The sequence below is a fragment of the Trichoplusia ni genome, chromosome 3, assembly GCF_003590095.1.
Source record: "Trichoplusia ni isolate ovarian cell line Hi5 chromosome 3, tn1, whole genome shotgun sequence".
Taxonomy (NCBI): domain Eukaryota; kingdom Metazoa; phylum Arthropoda; class Insecta; order Lepidoptera; family Noctuidae; genus Trichoplusia; species Trichoplusia ni.
Window position 1 is genome coordinate 5,717,147 of NC_039480.1, and position 18,678 is coordinate 5,735,824.

Genomic DNA, 18,678 nt, shown 5'->3' on the forward strand with positions numbered 1-18,678 from the left:
TCAGGCAATGCAGGAGAGACTCGTGCATTAATAAATGATGCATTGATTGTAAAAAGTTAAAATCAAAGGTTAAAATGATAATACATTTCTCTGAATAGGTCAGCTTGCGTCTATTGATTACAACTGTTGGTTATGCAAACAATTGCGTAGTAAATTGGAAGAATCAATTTATTAAGTGTTAATTTTAAACTATAACTCATATTCATCCTTAATGTCCGACGAGTTTCGAACGAAATCCTGATTAGTAATTGCAAGTAAACAAATGATTATGAGTCGGTCTCACGAAAGTTATTTTGATGAAATTTGAAAGTTAAGGCTGAAGATTTTTTATTCTGTTTTATAGAAATATATACATACAAGATATCTTGATCATGAAATAGCATAGCGTGTAGGTTTACGAGGAAAATCGATAAATAGTTACGGTTCTTCTTATTTTTTTTACTAATAGCAACACAGTCACGTTATAATCTGTCGACTGTTGTGCTGCATTGTTGTTGTATCATGTCAAAATTGACAAATATTGTTAATTTAAGGACGCGTTTATTTTAAATTTATTAAAATAACGATATAAATAAACAATTAGGTGCTAATATAAATTGTAAAACAAGCTTTTGAACCGTTTGAGGATCTAACCTCAAATGAGTTCAATTCAAGAAAGGCTACAAATGAAGCGAGTGCCTTTGGATACATGGAATGTGCGGGAACAGTTATGTCTGGCGTCTGCCGTCGTGCGAAGCGGTGATCAGAACTGGATGTCAGTTTCCCGCGCTTTAAAAACCATCGGAGAACCTAATCGACCACCAGATTGGTATTCGCAGAAGAGGTTTGTTGTTTATTTGTGTCTTGTTATTTTTACGGTATTTTAAGTCAATTTTGTACGTTTTAACTAATAATTTAGCCTTTTTTGTGTCAATTCTTGCGTTATACAGCTGATGAATCGTACATACAGACTCAATTGCTTTTGTTTAAGAAAATAAATTCATGTAAACATTGATCTGAACGGACAATTTGTTTACTATGTGTACCATGGTGACCACATCTTAAGTTGTAGGAAAGTAATAGGCGTATAAATGAAATGAAACTATAACATTACATAACAATTAAAATAAAAATGGTAAATGATCTAGTGGTTAGTGACCCTGACTGCTATACCAGAGGCCGTGGGTTCGATTCCCGCCCAGGACAAATATTTGTGTGATGAGCATGATCATTTGTTCTGATGTCTGGTTGTAATTTATCTATAATATGTATGTATATAGAAATATATAAGTAAGTTTATCAGTTGTCTGGTTACCATAACACAAGCTCTGCTTAGCTTGGGATCAGATAACCGTGTGTGAGTGTCCCAGGATATATATAAAAAACAAAAAACAAACTCCCAGCCTCAATTTGTTTCTTACCTAATTTCTTACCTAAATTCCTCTCTTCCAGGCAGTTTTCTTATACTGAAAGCTACTATTATGCTTAACTCTAAACATCTGTAACAAATTTCCAGCTGCGCAGCTCAATATGGAGCATTACTTGAACATGTGGAAACTCCAAAGCGCAAGAAGCGAAGCTCTGAGGGAGCGGTGGAGACACCACAGGAGAGCATCCTGAAGAGACTGACGCAGGAACGTATTGTGGAGATACAGAAGACACTGGCAGAGATGAACCAGCAATATGAGCAGTTGAAGGTGAGAAATAAAACAAATGACTGCATTTAAAAATAAATTTAATAAATCTAAATATAGCTACAAATAAAAATGTTACCAGTGGTGTAGCCTGGGTCACCGACGCCCAAGGCGGAGTCCCAATTTGCCGACCTATTGACGTCATACAAATAATAGGTAAAAGGCAAAAAACGAAATTTTAGTTTTTTTAATAATAAAAATATCAGCTTAGCTGCTTTTATATTAACATAGAAGATATTCGGGGATTAACGTGAATTTTACCTTGATTAGCCCGACGTTTTAAATTCGCGTTAATCCCCGTATTTCTTCATGTTAATATAATTATGCAACCGAAAGTTTAAAATATTAGTTCAGCTGTGTTTTTCGTTAAAATAGAAATGAAAAAAAAAAACGATTAAATTTTACACGAAGTTACAGCTATTAGTTTATGAGGGCACGCGGAACAACGAAATTTTACATTAAAAAATTCATATCTCATAAAATATTGGTTGTAGAGACCAATTTTTTTGTTTTTTTTTTTCTAAAATTTTTTTCCAAAAAAATACTCAATTCGCCGCCTGGTAGTGGCGCCCGGAGCGGTACTCGCCTCCGCCTCCCCCCATCGCTACGCCACAGGCTGGATGGCCAAATTATGATATTACTGACTGTAGTATTTATGCATTATTTGAAACCAATATTAAGTCTCATCGCTTAAATATTGTTCTTCTCCTAAAAGAACGAGATAACCGAAGTCCGGAACCCGTCGACTTCGGAAGACCGTCTCCGCGAGGTCTGGTCTGCCATCGAGGCGCGGAACAGGGCGAGAGAGCGAGAGGCAGCAAGGCGGGCAGCCTGGCTGAAGGAGAGAGACGAGAGACGAGCGAGGGTGGACAGGGCGTGGAGACCGAATATGAACCAGACAGTCCCTACTACTGGTAAGTTTCATTATAATAGTTGTTGCACGCGGTTTTACTCGGGATGGATTATACATATTGACTGCACGGTTAGCCGAGTGGTTGAGGTCATCACGCCAAACCCACTGAGCGCGACGTGTCGCAGGCTCGATCCCCGCGTAGGACAAGCATTTGTCTGATCCACGAATGCTTGTTCTAAGTCTGCGTGTCTTTGTGCAAGTGAATTGCATGTTTGTGAATGTGAAAGCCTCACGACACAAGGATTAAATTACTTAGAGCGGGAGTCGTTAAAAAAATAAAAATAATATTAGATGTAGGTCCTCCTTTAAGGAGTCTGCCCACTACATCTTTCTATACCATGACCATGCTATGAATGCGTCAGGCAAAATAATAATCTCTGTATTAAAAAGACGACGGTGCTGGTAAGAATGCATAATCGCAAAATGGAGGTTTCGAGATAAACGCAATTTAAGTAGTTTTAATGCAAGTACGGCGTAAATCATTACACGTCTTGAAATATTCGTGAAAGTCCAGCGAAAGTGTAGACGGTTAGAAAATATAGAAAAAATAATAGATTTAAAAACCCATTTTTTTAAATGGCAAATTTTACCAAAATTTGACAGATTTTAATGATATTATATTTATAAATTGCATTGTCATCGAGTTTGAAGCGGCTCAAATTTCAGCCGGCTAGCTTATCGGGAAGTGCCTCAAAAATGAGTTGCAAAAATCCAACCGGAACGACAAACAAACAAGAAAGTCATTTTATAAAAACGTGCGAATAATATAAAAACTGGGAAAATTGCGGCGAACACAAAAAAAATGATTTATTAATTTACTTAATTATCACACTAATCTACCATTACAGGTTACTTAATGCGGTAGCTAGGACTAAACAAAGGTCTAAGTATTTACGTGAACTAGGGTTTCAAAGATTGAATTATTATGCACATGATGATGTTTATTAAGGAGAAAACCGCAAAATTACCACGAGACTCGCATGAAACCACGGGAAACAGCTACTTGTGATACATTCTGACTGTTTGTCTGTTTGGCAGCCCCCTCCCCGCTGCCGCCGGCCTCCCCGCTGCTGACGTCACTGCTGAAGTCCTCGCCGGTAGTCACCACTCCACAGCACATCTCACACCCCGCCAATGTAGTCGGTGAGTACATAGTAACTGTGGTCTAGCGGTTAGTGACCCACAAAGTGTAGGATGTGGGTTCGATTCCCACCCTGGACGACTGTGCGTGACGTGTCGTGAATGACCGTGTAGGATATGCGTTTGTGTGATGCACGAATGCTTGTCTTGAATCTGGGTGTCTTGACTTGAATATTGGTACAAACCCTCGCGACACAAAGATTAACTTCTATAGTGAGGGAGAAGTGTTTAAAAAATATACCAGTATTGCCAGTTAATGTTTTAGGGATTTTTAACCATGATCATAAAGACTCTACACAACTAAAAAAAAACTAAAATAAAAGTGCTGGCAATAAAGAACCCCTTTGTCAGACTGGTTGTCATCAATCCACCTTCTGACTACCCGTAACTACTATCAAAAATGTATAAATAACCAGAACCCAAAATATAACGTGTCTTCCGAAACACTGAGGAACTCGTTATGACATCGATAGACACCCATCAACTGATCGACCGTGACAAACACAGCTTTACCTGTGATCGATCAACTTGTGTAGTTATAACTAAGCTAACCTTAAACTATAAATTAAATTTAAAAACCTAACTTATATCTCGATATATGTCTGTCAACAGAGACAGTGAGCCCGTCAGTGACAGCCCCAACCCTGTCGATGCTGTTAGAGAAGTCAGCGACATCAGGGTCCAGTCAACACGAGAGCAAGCACGCGGCCATAGAACACATCAAGAGTCAACTCGTGCAGATAGAGCAACAACTTAAAGGTATTATTAAATGATGTTACGGTTTACTCACGCGTATGTATCGGGGTAGCCCGACTAGTTTCGGACCCAACCGGAGTCCTTAATCATGAGCGGACGCGGCGGGATCGCGAGTCGAACTGACGTCAGCGGACGCGCACCTCGCTGCGTAGCGCCGCGCTCGAATGAATCATTTTCACGATAGTTACTATCAAAATTTAAAGTTATGTTAATTTTAACTAGCTGTTACCCGCGGGCCTGCCCGATAGAAATCGAAAATGACCCCACGGGAACATAAAGTCAGGATAAAAACTATCCTATGTGTTAATCCAGCTTATAAACTATCTGTGTAACAAGTTTTGTCTAAATCCATTTAGTGGTTTTTGCCTGACAGAAAACGACCATTCATACTCATAAAATTTCGCGTTTCGCGATGCATTATTGGAAATTGGATTAAAATGACATTAAAACTAATACATTTTGCTAATACAATAATTGAAAATTTTGTATGGGGCGGAACATTTCTGTATGTACTGTCAATTCAATTAATAGTTTTCATTATCCAATCGAATTACTTAATAAATTTCTTAATACGTACTAAGCTTACGAAAATTACCCATGACCTGAGTAAATTTATTAAATATACATTTTTCTATAGCCAACACCCCTCCAGTCCTATCAACGGGTGCGCCGCCCCCGCAAGTCCCACCGCTGGACATCGACGATATCGAGATCAAGGCCGAGGATGTGTACGCGTTCCGGGATATAGACATACACATACCGCCCGTCACCGCCATGCACAAGCCCAGCAACAGGTAAGGATGTTGGGGATGTTGGTTGCCCAATGTTGGGGAAAGTATTTTGACAGTGGTGTAGAGATACAGATATACCGTCCATCGTCGCTTTGCCTAAGCAACAGCAACAAGGTTGTTGCCCACTATTGGGCAAAGATACCGTATATTCTAATAGAGGTTTATAAATAAACAAATAGTCAGTCACCGCCATACATAAGAGACGAAGTGGGGCCAAGACTTCTATTAAAAAATGGCGAAATAGACTTGGACTTTATCCACCGTTATTGCCATGGCAATATTCTAACAAAAATATATCTGCCCGACTGTTTATTAAACATAACTTACACCAATTACCAAAGTTAATAAAACCTGCCTGTAACTGTCCCACTGCAGCCTCTCATACAGAGAACGAGCATTGATCACCACGCTTGTGAGTTGCCCCACGGTGGGGCGCCATTACCGAAGCTGTTGATAACACCAGCCTGTAACTGTCCCATACAAGTCTAGATACTTTCAATATTAATCATCTTGTATGTTTATCAGAACGTTGGAAAAGCCGCCCGCTAAAAAAGATGACGTCGAAGAATCGAACCCCACACTGCCTGAGGAAACGTCTAGCAATGTTGAAGACCAAGCCATTAAGGTAATTTCATATTTAATGAGATGAAATGTTGAAACAAACTCAGAGTTGTAGATATTATTGTTGACTGGCCTGTTGGTCTAGTGGTTAGTGACCCTGACTGCTATACAGGAGGTCGTGGGTTCGATTCCCACCTAGACTGGTGTAATTTATGTATATTATGTATGTATTTAGAAATATATAAGTATGTTTATCAGTTGTCTAGTACTCATAATACAAGCTTTACTTAGTTTGACACTAGATGGCGTTGTGTGAAAGTTGTGGAATATTATTATTATATTGTATGTTTATAGGAGGAACCAGTTGTCCCAGAACCAGTGCAAGAGGAACTTCCACAAGAGGAAATGGAGACGGTATAGTTAAACATTATTTTTTGAAGAAAAATATATTGTACTAGCAGTTGCCCGCGACTTCGTCCGCGTGGTTGGAAGATATAAGTTATGACACCTTGGGTTACAATATCGCAATTTTCTTACGGGACCCTAATATTTTTGAAATAAATTATAGCCTATGTTCAGGGGGGATAATGTAGCTTCTCAACAGTGAAATATTTTTCAAATCGGTCGACTAGTTTCGAAGCCTATTCGTGACAAACAAACAATCAAATATTTCCTCTTTATAATATTAGTATAGACAAATAATAATCTTATACAGAGTTAAATATCGGTGGACGATATTATTATTAAAAAAATATATTTATTATTTAAAATACAAGTTTATTGTTAGGAAGGTTCTACAGGACTGATTAAAATTAAATAATAATTAAACATGAAACTTATAGCTAAATCTGCAATATTGATGACACGCCGTGGTCGTCCGGTGCTCGGTCAGCAATCGAGGGGTTGACGCATGTTACCCGATTGCTTAGCTACAGTAGTGGCGTTTCTTGTGCTTTTGCAAGAATTTATTTTCACTACTCAATCTATATTTAATTCAATATGAAACTTATATGCGTTTTTTTATATATTTTTCAATATTATTCTTTGTAAGTATAAACCATATGTATATTATCGATTCAAAAGAAATACTCTGCATTAGTTTATTACACTTTACTCGCATTTTAAAATTGTCTGGACTTTAAAAGAGACTGTGACCCCTGAGTTTGTTTCGACATTTCTTCTCAGGGTAGTCAGATAGGAAATGTCGGCTACAGCTTTCTCAAAAAAGACAAATAAAAGTGATGATTTAATATCCTATTTGCAGAATAAAGATATGTCTCATAGAAATTAGATCAGTCATTTACGAGATTGAAGTTTTCTATTGCATTATGTATAAATGCGATGTATCGGCCCTCAGATAGCAGAGCCTCCGACGCAGCGACCGGAAACGATAACCAAAGAATTGACACCGGAAACGGAAGTGAGAATCGCTTTCCCCGAAGTCAAGTTCCCGACAACGGAGATCAAAGTTATACAGCCAGAAGTACAAAAGGTATGTATGTCTATTTATGAGGTTTTCAACAATTATCTTCTTCTTCTTATCTTCTTCTTCTTTCTTCTTATATATAAAAATGAATTGCTGTTCGTTAGTCTCGCTAAAACTCGAGAACGGCTGAACCGATTTGGCTCATTTTAGTCTTGAAATATTCGTAGCAGTCCAGGGAAGGTTTAAACGGTTTAAAAAAAGGAAAAATTGCAAAAAAAAATTGACATCAACTGCTAGGCGATACTTAGTTCGCCGGGACAGCTAGGAGTAGATAAAATCATTTTCCCATGTTTTTATACCCTCACTCTCTTGTTTGTTTGTCGTTCCGGTTGGATATTTGCAACTCAATTCTGAGGCAATTCCCGATAAGCTAGCGAAACTATAAAAACTGACAAAATTTGATAAAACTTGATATTTAAAAACGTGGTCATTTAGTTTTTTTAATCTATTGTTTTTTTTTGTAACTGTCGTGAGAATGATTAATTATTAAATGATGCAACGGTTTACTCACGCGTATGTATCGGGGTAGCCCGACTAGTTTCAAGTTTTGTCGCGTCAGCTCATGATTAAGGACTCCGGTTGGATTCAAAACTAGTCGGGCACCTCCGATAAATACGCGTGAGTAAACCGTTACTTCAAAATCTAAAGATTTTTTTCAAGTAGGCCGTTTTTCAGGCACTTTTAAAACGTTAAAATGATGACTCCCGTTGCACGGTTCTAAAGTGTAATTCTTATGGAGGAGAACCGGCAAGAAACTCCATAAGTTACTCTTTTAAAAATAAAATATTATAGTATATGAATGTTTCCATCATTTAAATATCATCATCAGCCTTGCCCAGACACCCACTGCTGGGCTTAGGCCTCTCTTTGCTAATGCCAAACATATCTGTCTCTTACTCTTCGCATCCATCTTATTCTTCTGCCCATCCTCGGTCATCCAAGTCTTGTCAAACATTCAGTTATATAGCATTTATAACTTCTTTTTTATATTTTTAGATTAAAGAAGAGATAAAAGAACCGGAAACGCCGACAGAACCGGAAACAGTTGAAGAGGAGATTATAGAAGAACAGGAACCGGTTGCAGAAGTTGAGAGGTGAGTAGCAGACTTACTATATATTTATTTATTTATTTAATAGCTGTTATAAAACGTATATACACGGATAGCCGAGTGGTTAGGTCCCCACGCTAAACACACTGAGCGCGTTGTTAGTTCGATCCCCGCGTAGGACAAGCGTTTGTGTGATCCACGAATGCTTGTCTTGAGTCTGGGTGTCTTTGTGTATGTGACTTGAATGCTTGTGAAAACCGAGACAAATATTAAAATCCTTACTGCGTTTTATGAAAAAAGTGTTTTTACTCCCCTTTACCGCGAAAACACACTGAAATCGACCTTTAGCCATTTAATCGTACGCATTAAATGTCTACCGAGACCATCGAACAAGTTTAAAATTGAATTACATAATTGATTCCGCAAGTAGTCTACAACATCACTTATTTTACGTATTTTAGTCGACATTTCCTATCTGACTACCCTGAGAAGAAATGTCGAAACAAACTCAGGGATCGCAGTCTCTTTTGCCGCGTTTTCATACACCCACTTTTATGTTTGTCGTTCCGGTTGGATTTTTGCCACTCAATTTTGATACACTTCCCGATAAGCTAGCAGGCTGAAATTTACAAGGTAGCTTTCAAACCCGATGGCGATGTAATTTACAACTATAAAAACTGTCAAAATTGGATAAATTTGACATTAAAAACGTGGGTATATCGATTTTTTTTTATCTATTAATTATTTTAAAATTAAGATAATTGTTAAAATGCGAGTATAAGTTGACTCAAACTGTCTGACAGCCAGTCTAACCAAGGGGTATCGTGTTGCCCAGGTAACTGGGTTGAGGAGGTCAGATAGGCAGTCGCTCCTTGTAAAACACTGGCACTTAGCTGAAACCGGTTGGACTGGTAGCCGACCCCAACATAGTTGGGAAAAGGCTAGGCCAATGATGATGAAGTTGACTCAAACTATAACGTGTTTCTTAAAACCGGTTTGTAGCAACAAAACAGCTGTTTTGAAAGCTTTGCTCGCAGCTGCTCAAGATATAAACAAGTTCTAAATTCGCGAGGGGGATTAACAATACTGCCCTTAAGGCCGGCCTTTTAAATCATACTTGCGTCTTTAACACAGATTACTCTGAAATCTAGGTAAGATTTTAGTTGCGATCTGTCTTGTGAGTATAAAATGGCCGATTTTTCAATCGCCAGATAACTTTTATTCGACTTATATATTTGACGTTTTGACAGATTTTTTATAGAAAACTAGCTGTTGCCCGCGACTTCGTCCACGTGGTTAGAATTTTCCCTGTTTTTTCCACATTTTCCATTGTATCTTCGCTCCTATTAGTCGCGGCGTGATTTTATATAGCCTTTAGCCTTCCTTGATAAATGGTCTATTCAACACAAATAATTTTTCAATTCGAACCAGTAGTTCCTGAGATTAGCGCGTTCAAACAAACAAACTCTTCAGCTTTATATATTAGTATAGACGTGTCAAACGGCCATATTTATTCTTCAAATAAAGGTTAACTGATGATTGAAAAATCAGCCCTAAAATATTTTATCTGCAAAATAAATGTATCTCAGTAGCAAAATTGTACGGTTTTCTATTTGTGTGATGAAATAAAGATTAAAAGATTATTATTATTTTGAACCGACTTCAAAGAAGAGGGAGGTTCTCAATTTATCTATATTTTTCATGTTTGTAATCTCATAACTTTAGATTGGATGTACGGATTTTGTTAATTCTTGTTTTTATTTTAACGAGAAATAGCTTTCGTTTTGTCCAATAAATTTTATCAAGTTTGGCTTTAGAAAAAGTTATATTGCTATATTTTAATCCTTGTGTCTTGGGTTTCACAAACATTCAAATCACATGCACAAAGACACCCAGACTCAGGGCAAGCATTCGTGGATCACACAAATGCTTGTCCTACACCCGGATCGAATCTGCTACAAATCGCGTTCAGTGATTTGTTATGATGACCTCAACCACTCGGCTATCCGTGCAGTATTAATTACTAATTAATCCCTTTTTTTCAGTTCCGTACAAGAAGAGAAAACAGAAGAAATTCCTCAAGAGCAAGAGATAGTAAGAGAGAGTGAAACAGCAATAGAACAGACTTCAGAAGTAGAGTTACCGTCTGAGGAAGTGGCGCCGGAAGAGATACCGCTTCCGCCGGAACCGGAACCGGAGCCAGATGTGCGGCCGGATGTGAACGTCGAACCGGTGACGGATGTGAATGTTGAACAGGAGGTAGCGACGGTTGTTGGTGAGTTGATGATGATGTAATTTGTGGTTTAGTTGAGTTTGTTATCGGATGAGGAAATAGTATAGTTGATTATTCGTATATTTAGAACTTAAAATAGTAATAATCACGGGCATTGATAGTCATATTGCCAATAATGTGTTATGCGTTTGATTCCCGCGTAGGACAAGAATTTTTTTCTGCGTGAATGTTTGTTTTTGGTCTAAGTCTCTAATGCTTGTGACCTTCAGCAACACAAATAAAGTGGCTATTATTAAAATCCCTTGAATTAAAGTGTATGATTTATACAAGTAATAATTGTAAATAATAGTACCTCCTACAATTGATTTAGAAATCCACCTGTTGAGCAAAGGTTTATCTAAAATTGATCATGGATGCACGTTGCCATTTTGATTAATCCCATTGCTGGGCAAAGTGGGCAAACGTCTCAACGGAATCCCAACCACAGCGCCACCGCTACCAGTTGAAGAGGAAGTGACGCCACAACCGGAAGCCCAGACTGACAGCATAGAACATAAGCTAGCAATGATGGAGAAAGGAGAAGAAGAACAGAAGAGCGTAGAACAGATCAAGAAGGAGGAAGAATCTGAGGTATGTGGGTATAAGATGTGGGGTTCACTATAAGGTTAGAGACGAAATAATTATAAAAATTGTAAATTATATAAATCCCTACTAATATTATAAATGCGAAAGTAACTCTGTCTGTCTGTTACGTTTTCACGTCTAAACCACTGAACTGATTTTAATGAAATTTAGTACAGAGATAGAGTTGACCTTGAGGAAGAACATAGGATAGTTTTTATCCCGGACTTTTGAAGAGTTCTCTTGGAGACGCGATATAACCGAACTCGATGCGGGCGAAGCCGCGGGCGAAAAGCTAGTATTATATAAATAAGTAATTATAAATAGGTATTTTTAGACATTTGTCTACACGGATGGTTGAGGTACTAAACCCGCTTTGCGAGTGTCGCGGGTTCGATCCCCGTGTAGGACAAGCATCTGTGTGATCCATGCATGTTTGAAGTTAAATTTGTAAAATTTTAGATTGTATTGTTTATAAACTATCTATTGACAAAATCAAAATATCTTAAAATCTTTAAAACTGTATGGGACAGAAACGTGACGCCATATTACTTTTCGTTGCATTGTCGTCAAGTTTTCTCCTAGTCGAGCCTAAAATGCAAATAAAAAAATATTTAAGAAATTAGTAAAGAATGTTAAATTAAAATATAAATAACAGACATTATACAATAGAACTAGCTGTTGCCTGCGACTTCGTCCGATTTAAACTGTCCTATCTCTCAAGTCGGATCGAACTGCACATGGTGTGCGAATTTTATTATAATCGGTCAAGTGGTTTAGGAGTCCATTGAGGACAAACATTGTGTTTATATATATTAAGATTAATTAAGTTGTAAAAGGTGTTTGAATTATATTCACTACTAGCTGTTGCCCGCGACTTCGTCCACGTGGTTAGAATTTTCCCTGTTTTTTTCCACATTTTCCATTGTATCTTCGCTCCTATTAGTCGCAGCGTGATGTTATACAGCCTATAACCTTCCTTGATAAGTGGTCTATTCAACAGAAAGAGTACTTTTCAATTCGAACCAGTGGTTCCTGAGATTAGCGCGTTCAAACAAACAAACAAACTCTTCAGCTTTATATATTAGTATAGATTCTCCTTCACAATCAAAGCTTACGATCTCATTTCTCTGATATCCAACATAAATACAAGTACAATAACAAAGACACATTCTTTCTTTAATACATACTGTATATCAATCTCTTACCAGGACTCCATTCCTCTGAAGGAGATGGTTCGAGAGGAGTCCGCCACAGAAGCAGAGGTCAAAGAAGAGATCGTAGAAGATACACACACGGAGACAGATGACGATACTCCTATGGAGGTAAGAATAACTGCATAAGGTTAAGCTACGCTTGACGCGGTTGGCCCGTAGATTGGTGACCATCTTTGTTATAACGAGTTCCTCCGTGTTTCGGAAGGCACGTTAAATTGTGGGTCCCGGCTTATATTCATACATCTTTGAAAGTCGTTACAGGTAGTTGGCCTGAAAAGTCTGACAACCAGTCTAAGTAAGGGTTATCGTGTTGCCCAGGTAACTGGGTTGAGGAGGTCAGATAGGCAGTCGCTCCTTGTAATACACGGGTGCTTAGCTGCATCCGGTTAGACTGGTAGCCGACCTCAACGCAGTTGTTAAAGGCCAGGATGATCATGATTAAATGATGCAACAGTGTACTCACGCGTATGTATCGGGATTCCCCGACTAGTTTCGGACCCGGAATCCTTAATCATAGAAGCGAAGTTGCGAGTCGAAACTAGTCGGGCACTCCCGATAAATACGCGTGAGTAAACCGTTGCATCATTTAATATGAATCATTCTCACTATAGTCAATACGTGTTCAAGAATTCATGTTCTGTAGTGGCTATTTGACTGGTCTGTTGGTTAGTAGCCGTGACTGTTAAACCGGAGATCCTGGGTTCGATTCCCAACCAGGACAAATGTTTGTCTAATGAGCAGGAGTGAAATTCAGAAATTAATTAATTAACAAAATTCATTTTTTTTCCTTTTTACATTAAATATATTATTTGAAACACATAAAAACATACATAGTTACATCTAAAATAAAATCTTTTTATTGAAATTATTTGTTTTCAATTTCAGTTAAGTCGCGAAGAAGAGAAGGACGGAAAGAAAAAGAGAGATTACTCTCGTAAGAAGAAGAGTGATTCTAGAAGTAAGTACAATAATTTATTTATTTATTTATTAGGTATACCAACAGCATAACATACATATTTAACAAATTAGAAATTAAGTAACATAGTGTCTCGTATGCATGCCTATTATAGGTACACACAGCATTTATATTATAGGTGTACTAAGGTTTTTCTTACATGAATTTATATTAAATTAAAATTTACTTATACAAATAAAAAATATAAATATACTAAAACTAGGGGTAATAAAACAAGTTAGACAACTAGCTCTATAGTTAAACAAAACTTTTGTTATGAAATATAACTTTAAAATCTTGAACACAAGAAATAAAATAAAATAAAACAAACAGTATTAAACTGGAAAATTGAAAAATTGAGCAAAAATCATTATGGTATAACGAAATCTATTGATTTGAAAAAAATATTTCAGAAACCTGCGAAACTATGTCACTATTTATTATTGCGAAATTATGTTGTGCAAAAAAAATGAATACGATATACGACTGCACGGATAGCCGAGTGGTTGAGGTCACCACACCAAACCCACTGTGCGCGCCGTGTCGCAGCTTCGATCCCCGCGTAGGACAAGCATTTGTGTGATCCACGAATGCTTGTTTTGAGTCTGGGCCCCCCCTCCCCCACGATACAAGTCATAAATTCGTTAAATCGGGAGTAGTTTAAAAAAAAACATTGGCATCCGAATAAAACATTAACATAATAAATATTTTTTTAACGACAAAAATATACATCCGACTTAAAAATATAAATTACTCATCCACTGAAGCCAAAAAAGACGATGTTTTTCAACTTGTCAAGTTATTATTTTTTATGATATACCGACCTCTATGCGACACGAGAAAGTTACCTATGCACCGTGATTTTTTAGTCGTCTTACAAAAACAACCCAGTTCGTGTATCCAATGACTAGAACACGTTCATGATAAAAAAATAGGTATTTATGAGATTTGAATAAATTTAAAATGCAATTTTTATTCAATATTTTGATGCAATTCGTAGTTTTTTAGAAACACAGCTCTGTTGCGAGCGCGGTCCGAGCCTTGTAACAATGGTGAGGGGCGCGGGCGGCGGCGTTTTTATCATTTTTAAGAGTATATTTCAGATTTCTCTTGTTTAATTTTTCTTCGTACTTATTATCTTAGTTGATGATAAAAAATAATAATCGCGCCTAGGGGTATTTTACGTCGGATACATGAACTGGGCTGCTTTTGTAAGACCACTAAAAAATCACCGTGTATACCATCCACATCATCATCTCTGTTTTCCTACTTACTTTACAACGTTATGTCCTTCAAGTCAAGCACATATTGATATAATATATGTCTGTTCTCCCGTACAGCCTGCTCAGGGTCGGAGAGTGCGGCGGAGGCCAGCGCCCCCGAGTCCCCGAGCACCAACGACGCGGAGAGGCAACACCGGCTGTGGAAGAAGTCCGTCATGCTGGTCTACAGCAGGTCTGTGTAGTCCCACGGCGGGGACCACACTCGGGGCTATGGATGTGGTCCCAGTATGAGGCGAGGAGGCCGACGTGTAAAGAGCGTCGGCCTCCACGCAACACTAGAAAGTGACTTCACACTACTGGCCGGTAGGAGGGATGTATGTACAAAGCATTACGACCTCCGTGGTCGAGTGGCGTACGCACCGGTTTCAAGGTGTCGATCCCCGGTCGGGTCAATGTAAAAAATCACATTTCTACATTGTCTCGGGTCTGGGTGTTTGTGGTACCTTCGTTGTATCTGAATTCCATAACACAAGTGCTTTAGCAACTTACTTTGGGTTCAGAACAATGTATGTGATGTGATGTTGTCCGCATTGCCGTACACCGAATGTTTGTGAAACCCAAGACACAAGGATTAAAGTCCTTTGTGTTTCTTAAAACTTTAATTTATATCGATTGCAAGAAGTAGTAGGTTCTTAATGTGTTTTTTTTATGTTTATTATCTCAGAACTTCAGCCTGGATAAGCCGATTTTGTTGTTATTTTTTAAATTCAACATCAAACACATCACCTGTCACTCAGTCTCATATAATTTCATCAACTTTCGCTCAGTACTTTAAATTCGCAATCAATTAAAAAATACGTTTTTGTTTTTTTTTTAATATTCTTCCTCACATCTTGCAGACTATGCGCCCACAAGTACGCGTCGCTGTTCCTGCGGCCCATCAGCGACGAGGAGGCTCCCGGCTACAGCCTGGTCGTCAAGAGGCCCATGGACTTCAACACCATACGGAAGAACATCGACTCGGGAGTTATAAGGTAGGAGCGATGTGTCCTGCCCCACGGTGGGGCGCCATTACCGAAGCTGTTGATAACACCAGCCTGTAACTGCAGTCCTGATATTTACAATTGCCGATGAATGAATGGAAATTGGATTTAATTTGAAACTATTCATAATCTAAGCATTTTGACATAATAATTGGAAATTCAGTTGCCGGCGGAACGCTTAATGTCAATACAATGAATTTCCAAATTTTCAATGAACAAATGCTTAAAAAACACGACACAAGAATTCTAATTCCTAACAATGATCACAAGGCAACAAAAATAATTTCTTTTCTTGTAATTTTTCCATAGTTTCTCACCGTTTAAACCTTCCCTGGACTACTACCAATATTTCAAGACTAAAATAAGCTAAACCGATTCAACCGCTCTATTCGCAAATATTTAGTCTTCTTATCTAGATGACTGTACCAATATAATATTCGTGTACGTCTGTCCGTGTGTTCCAGGACGACAGCTCAGTTCCAGCGCGACGTGTTGCTGATGCTGTCCAACGCGCTCATGTACAACAGCAGCGAGCACAGCGTCTACACCATGGCCAAGGAAATGCACGCTGAGGTAACATACACATACTAAATATTATATGTGATGAAAACTATCATCATCATCCACAGTCTTTGTACTCCCACTGCTGGGCATAGGCCTCCCCTATCTCGTGATTATTTCTACGCTCTTGTGCCAGCCTCATCCAGACTCAACCCGAGACCTTTACTATGTCATGGACCCATCTTGCTCCCGGACGACCGACGCACACACACCGATGACTATTAATTAACTAATGAATGTTGTGACACTCCAGGCTCTGGGCCAGCTGGGCATGTTGCTGGCCGCGCAGGCTCACGCGGGGCTGGTGCAGGTCCCCGCCAGGAGGAAGAGGAGGAGGGACCACGCCGGGGGGCAGCCTCCACACAAGCGGACTCACTAGGGGGGGCAGCCGGGCAAGTGGATATACTAGGGGGGCATCATCAACCAGAGTCACGTAAAGTATGTGCGAGTGATCCCGTGACTCTGGCTAAAGCAGTAGAAGGGGCCCGGGGTGGTGTTAGTCGGTGGACGTCAGACATATCATCACGCCGTGCCCTCGACGTGGGTTGAAGACATTAGCGTTTCACCTCGGAAAAAAGGGCATCATCATCATCATCCACAGCCTTTATCCTCCCACTGCTGGGCATAGGCCTCTTCTCTCGTGCCAATTTCTACGGTCCTGTGCCAGCCTCATCCAGACTCGATTCGAAGGTATATTCTGGGTACTATTCTGTATTAGCGATAACTATAGACGCTTGAGAATATAGTGTGTTATAGTGACTTTAATGACGATGACTCATTATTACATGATACTAGCTGTCCCGGCGAAATAAGTACCGCCTAATAGTCGATGAGAACAATGCAGACAATTTCTTTTTGCAATTTTTCTATATTTTATCACCGTTTTAACCTTCCCTAAACTTTCACGAATAATTCAAGACTTAAATGAGCCAAATTGATTCAGCCGTTCTCGAGTTGTAGCGAGACTAACGATCTATTATATGTACACAGCAAGAGTTTTATATCTTACCAACGCTTTAAGATAAGAATATTCTGATAAAGAAGTTATTTTGCAAAATGTTTTAAGCATAAATATTTTGATTCCGTTGAGTTAGATTTCAATTTATGATTTTTCTATTCAAACTAACAGCATTAATGGTATTGAAAAAATTTTTTCAAATTTTTTTTTTGAAAACACATACTAAAGTCTAAAAATAATAATAAATAGTTAATAATTAACTCATTGTGGTAATGGATGACAAATTTCATACTTCAAGTCATCAGCCGAAATAGCTCAGTTGGGAGAGCGTTAGACTGAAGATCTAAAGGTCCCCGGTTCAATCCCGGGTTTCGGCAATTCTCTTTTTGCATTTTTGTTAATGTTTCTTTACATATTTTGTTACCTTTTATCATAAATAACTACTTAATTATTCACTTGAAATTGTTAAATACATTTTAATGTATTATTTCATTGTAAAAATGCCAATTTTTTTTGTAACTGAAATAGAAAATTTTCATCAATATAAAAAATACTCCGTCAAAGATTGTCTGTGCGTTTGTGTTGTATGTCTTATACTCAATCAATCCCACTCATGACAAGCTGATGTGACAACAGATTATATTCATCTACTTTAAGATATAAGCACGACGAATCACTAACACTAACATGCAAATACGAACGTTATTTGTATTAAAATGTAAATTTTCATCAAAATTCTCGTTTTTGTGACCAATATCGTTGTTAACTAGCCCAGTTACCGTCATATCTTTAAAGTAAAATAATTACTATAAGGCCCGATTTTTCAATCGCCAGATAACTTTTATCTGACGAATATGTTTGATTTTTTGACAGCTTTTGTATAGAAAATATGTCATACGGCCATATTTATTCCTCAGATAGAAGTTAACTCATGATTGAAAATCGGCCCTTAGAAGTTTTAGGCATTCAGAAGAGTATATGTGACTTGAATAAAAAATTGAGAAAATTGACATTCTTTGTATAAAAATATCTGTCTAGTAATTTAACGAGAACGCGAGCGGTGGTGAAATAGGCCTTTTACACAAAATATGTAGCCTTTTAAATGTTAAGTACAAGAACGATATGAATTCCTGCGCCTTCTGGTCGTGTCTCTTTGATATAGTTCGTAAAGTAATTATGTATTTTTTCTAGTAAATAAATGACAATAATGCACTGGTTTGTTTCATTTTGCGTTTTCCGTTTTTTCTTCTCTCGCGAAAGCACTTAGGAAGCAGTGAAGGGTGGGCGAAACTGGGTGCTGTCCAATGTAATTTGACATTCAAAAACTGCTGCTTAGGAGCCTCATTTGAATAAATGACTTATGATTTAGATTCACTTATGTCATGTAATTTTGCCTGAAAAACAGGTTGACAGTCCATGACACAGTCCTGGCAGGATCATGAATCGGTTCAAAAAACCACGTCCCATTTGATACTGACATGTTTATTTGTCTTGGTGA

At 38.2% G+C, this 18,678-nt stretch overlaps 1 protein-coding gene and 1 non-coding gene across 3 annotated transcripts; both read left to right on the forward strand.

Moving 5' to 3' along the window:
* Positions 1-470: 470 nt before the first annotated feature.
* LOC113509047 (bromodomain-containing protein 8) lies at positions 471-16,822 on the forward strand. 2 transcript variants are annotated; one of them, XM_026892314.1, is made up of 18 exons: positions 471-823; positions 1,496-1,676; positions 2,389-2,587; positions 3,625-3,729; positions 4,339-4,485; positions 5,120-5,276; positions 5,799-5,898; positions 6,189-6,248; positions 7,192-7,326; positions 8,317-8,414; positions 10,415-10,644; positions 11,057-11,232; positions 12,435-12,548; positions 13,326-13,398; positions 14,736-14,850; positions 15,518-15,652; positions 16,126-16,234; positions 16,476-16,822. In XM_026892314.1, exons 1-18 carry the CDS (start codon positions 639-641, stop codon positions 16,599-16,601), a joined length of 2,445 nt encoding a protein of 814 aa, XP_026748115.1. In that variant the 5' UTR covers positions 471-638; the 3' UTR covers positions 16,602-16,822. The 2 variants fall into 2 exon arrangements, with proteins under 2 accessions (XP_026748115.1, XP_026748116.1); XM_026892315.1 differs by having other exon boundaries at positions 472-823; positions 11,090-11,232.
* Positions 16,823-17,484: 662 nt separating this feature from the next.
* On the forward strand, positions 17,485-17,557 carry Trnaf-gaa. The gene has a single exon. It is a non-coding gene; the product is annotated as a tRNA-Phe (tRNA).
* The last annotated feature ends 1,121 nt before the right edge of the window (positions 17,558-18,678 follow it).

What these genes read in the sequence shown, in the direction of transcription:
- LOC113509047 (XM_026892314.1), top strand. Translation starts at nt 639, where the DNA reads ATGAGTTCAATTCAAGAAAGGCTACAAATGAAGCGAGTGCCTTTGGAT. An exon ending in AGCAATATGAGCAGTTGAAG is followed by an intron (nt 1,677 to 2,388) that starts GTGAGAAATAAA and finishes TTCTCCTAAAAG; the next exon opens with AACGAGATAACCGAAGTCCG. An exon ending in ACACCCCGCCAATGTAGTCG is followed by an intron (nt 3,730 to 4,338) that starts GTGAGTACATAG and finishes GTCTGTCAACAG; the next exon opens with AGACAGTGAGCCCGTCAGTG.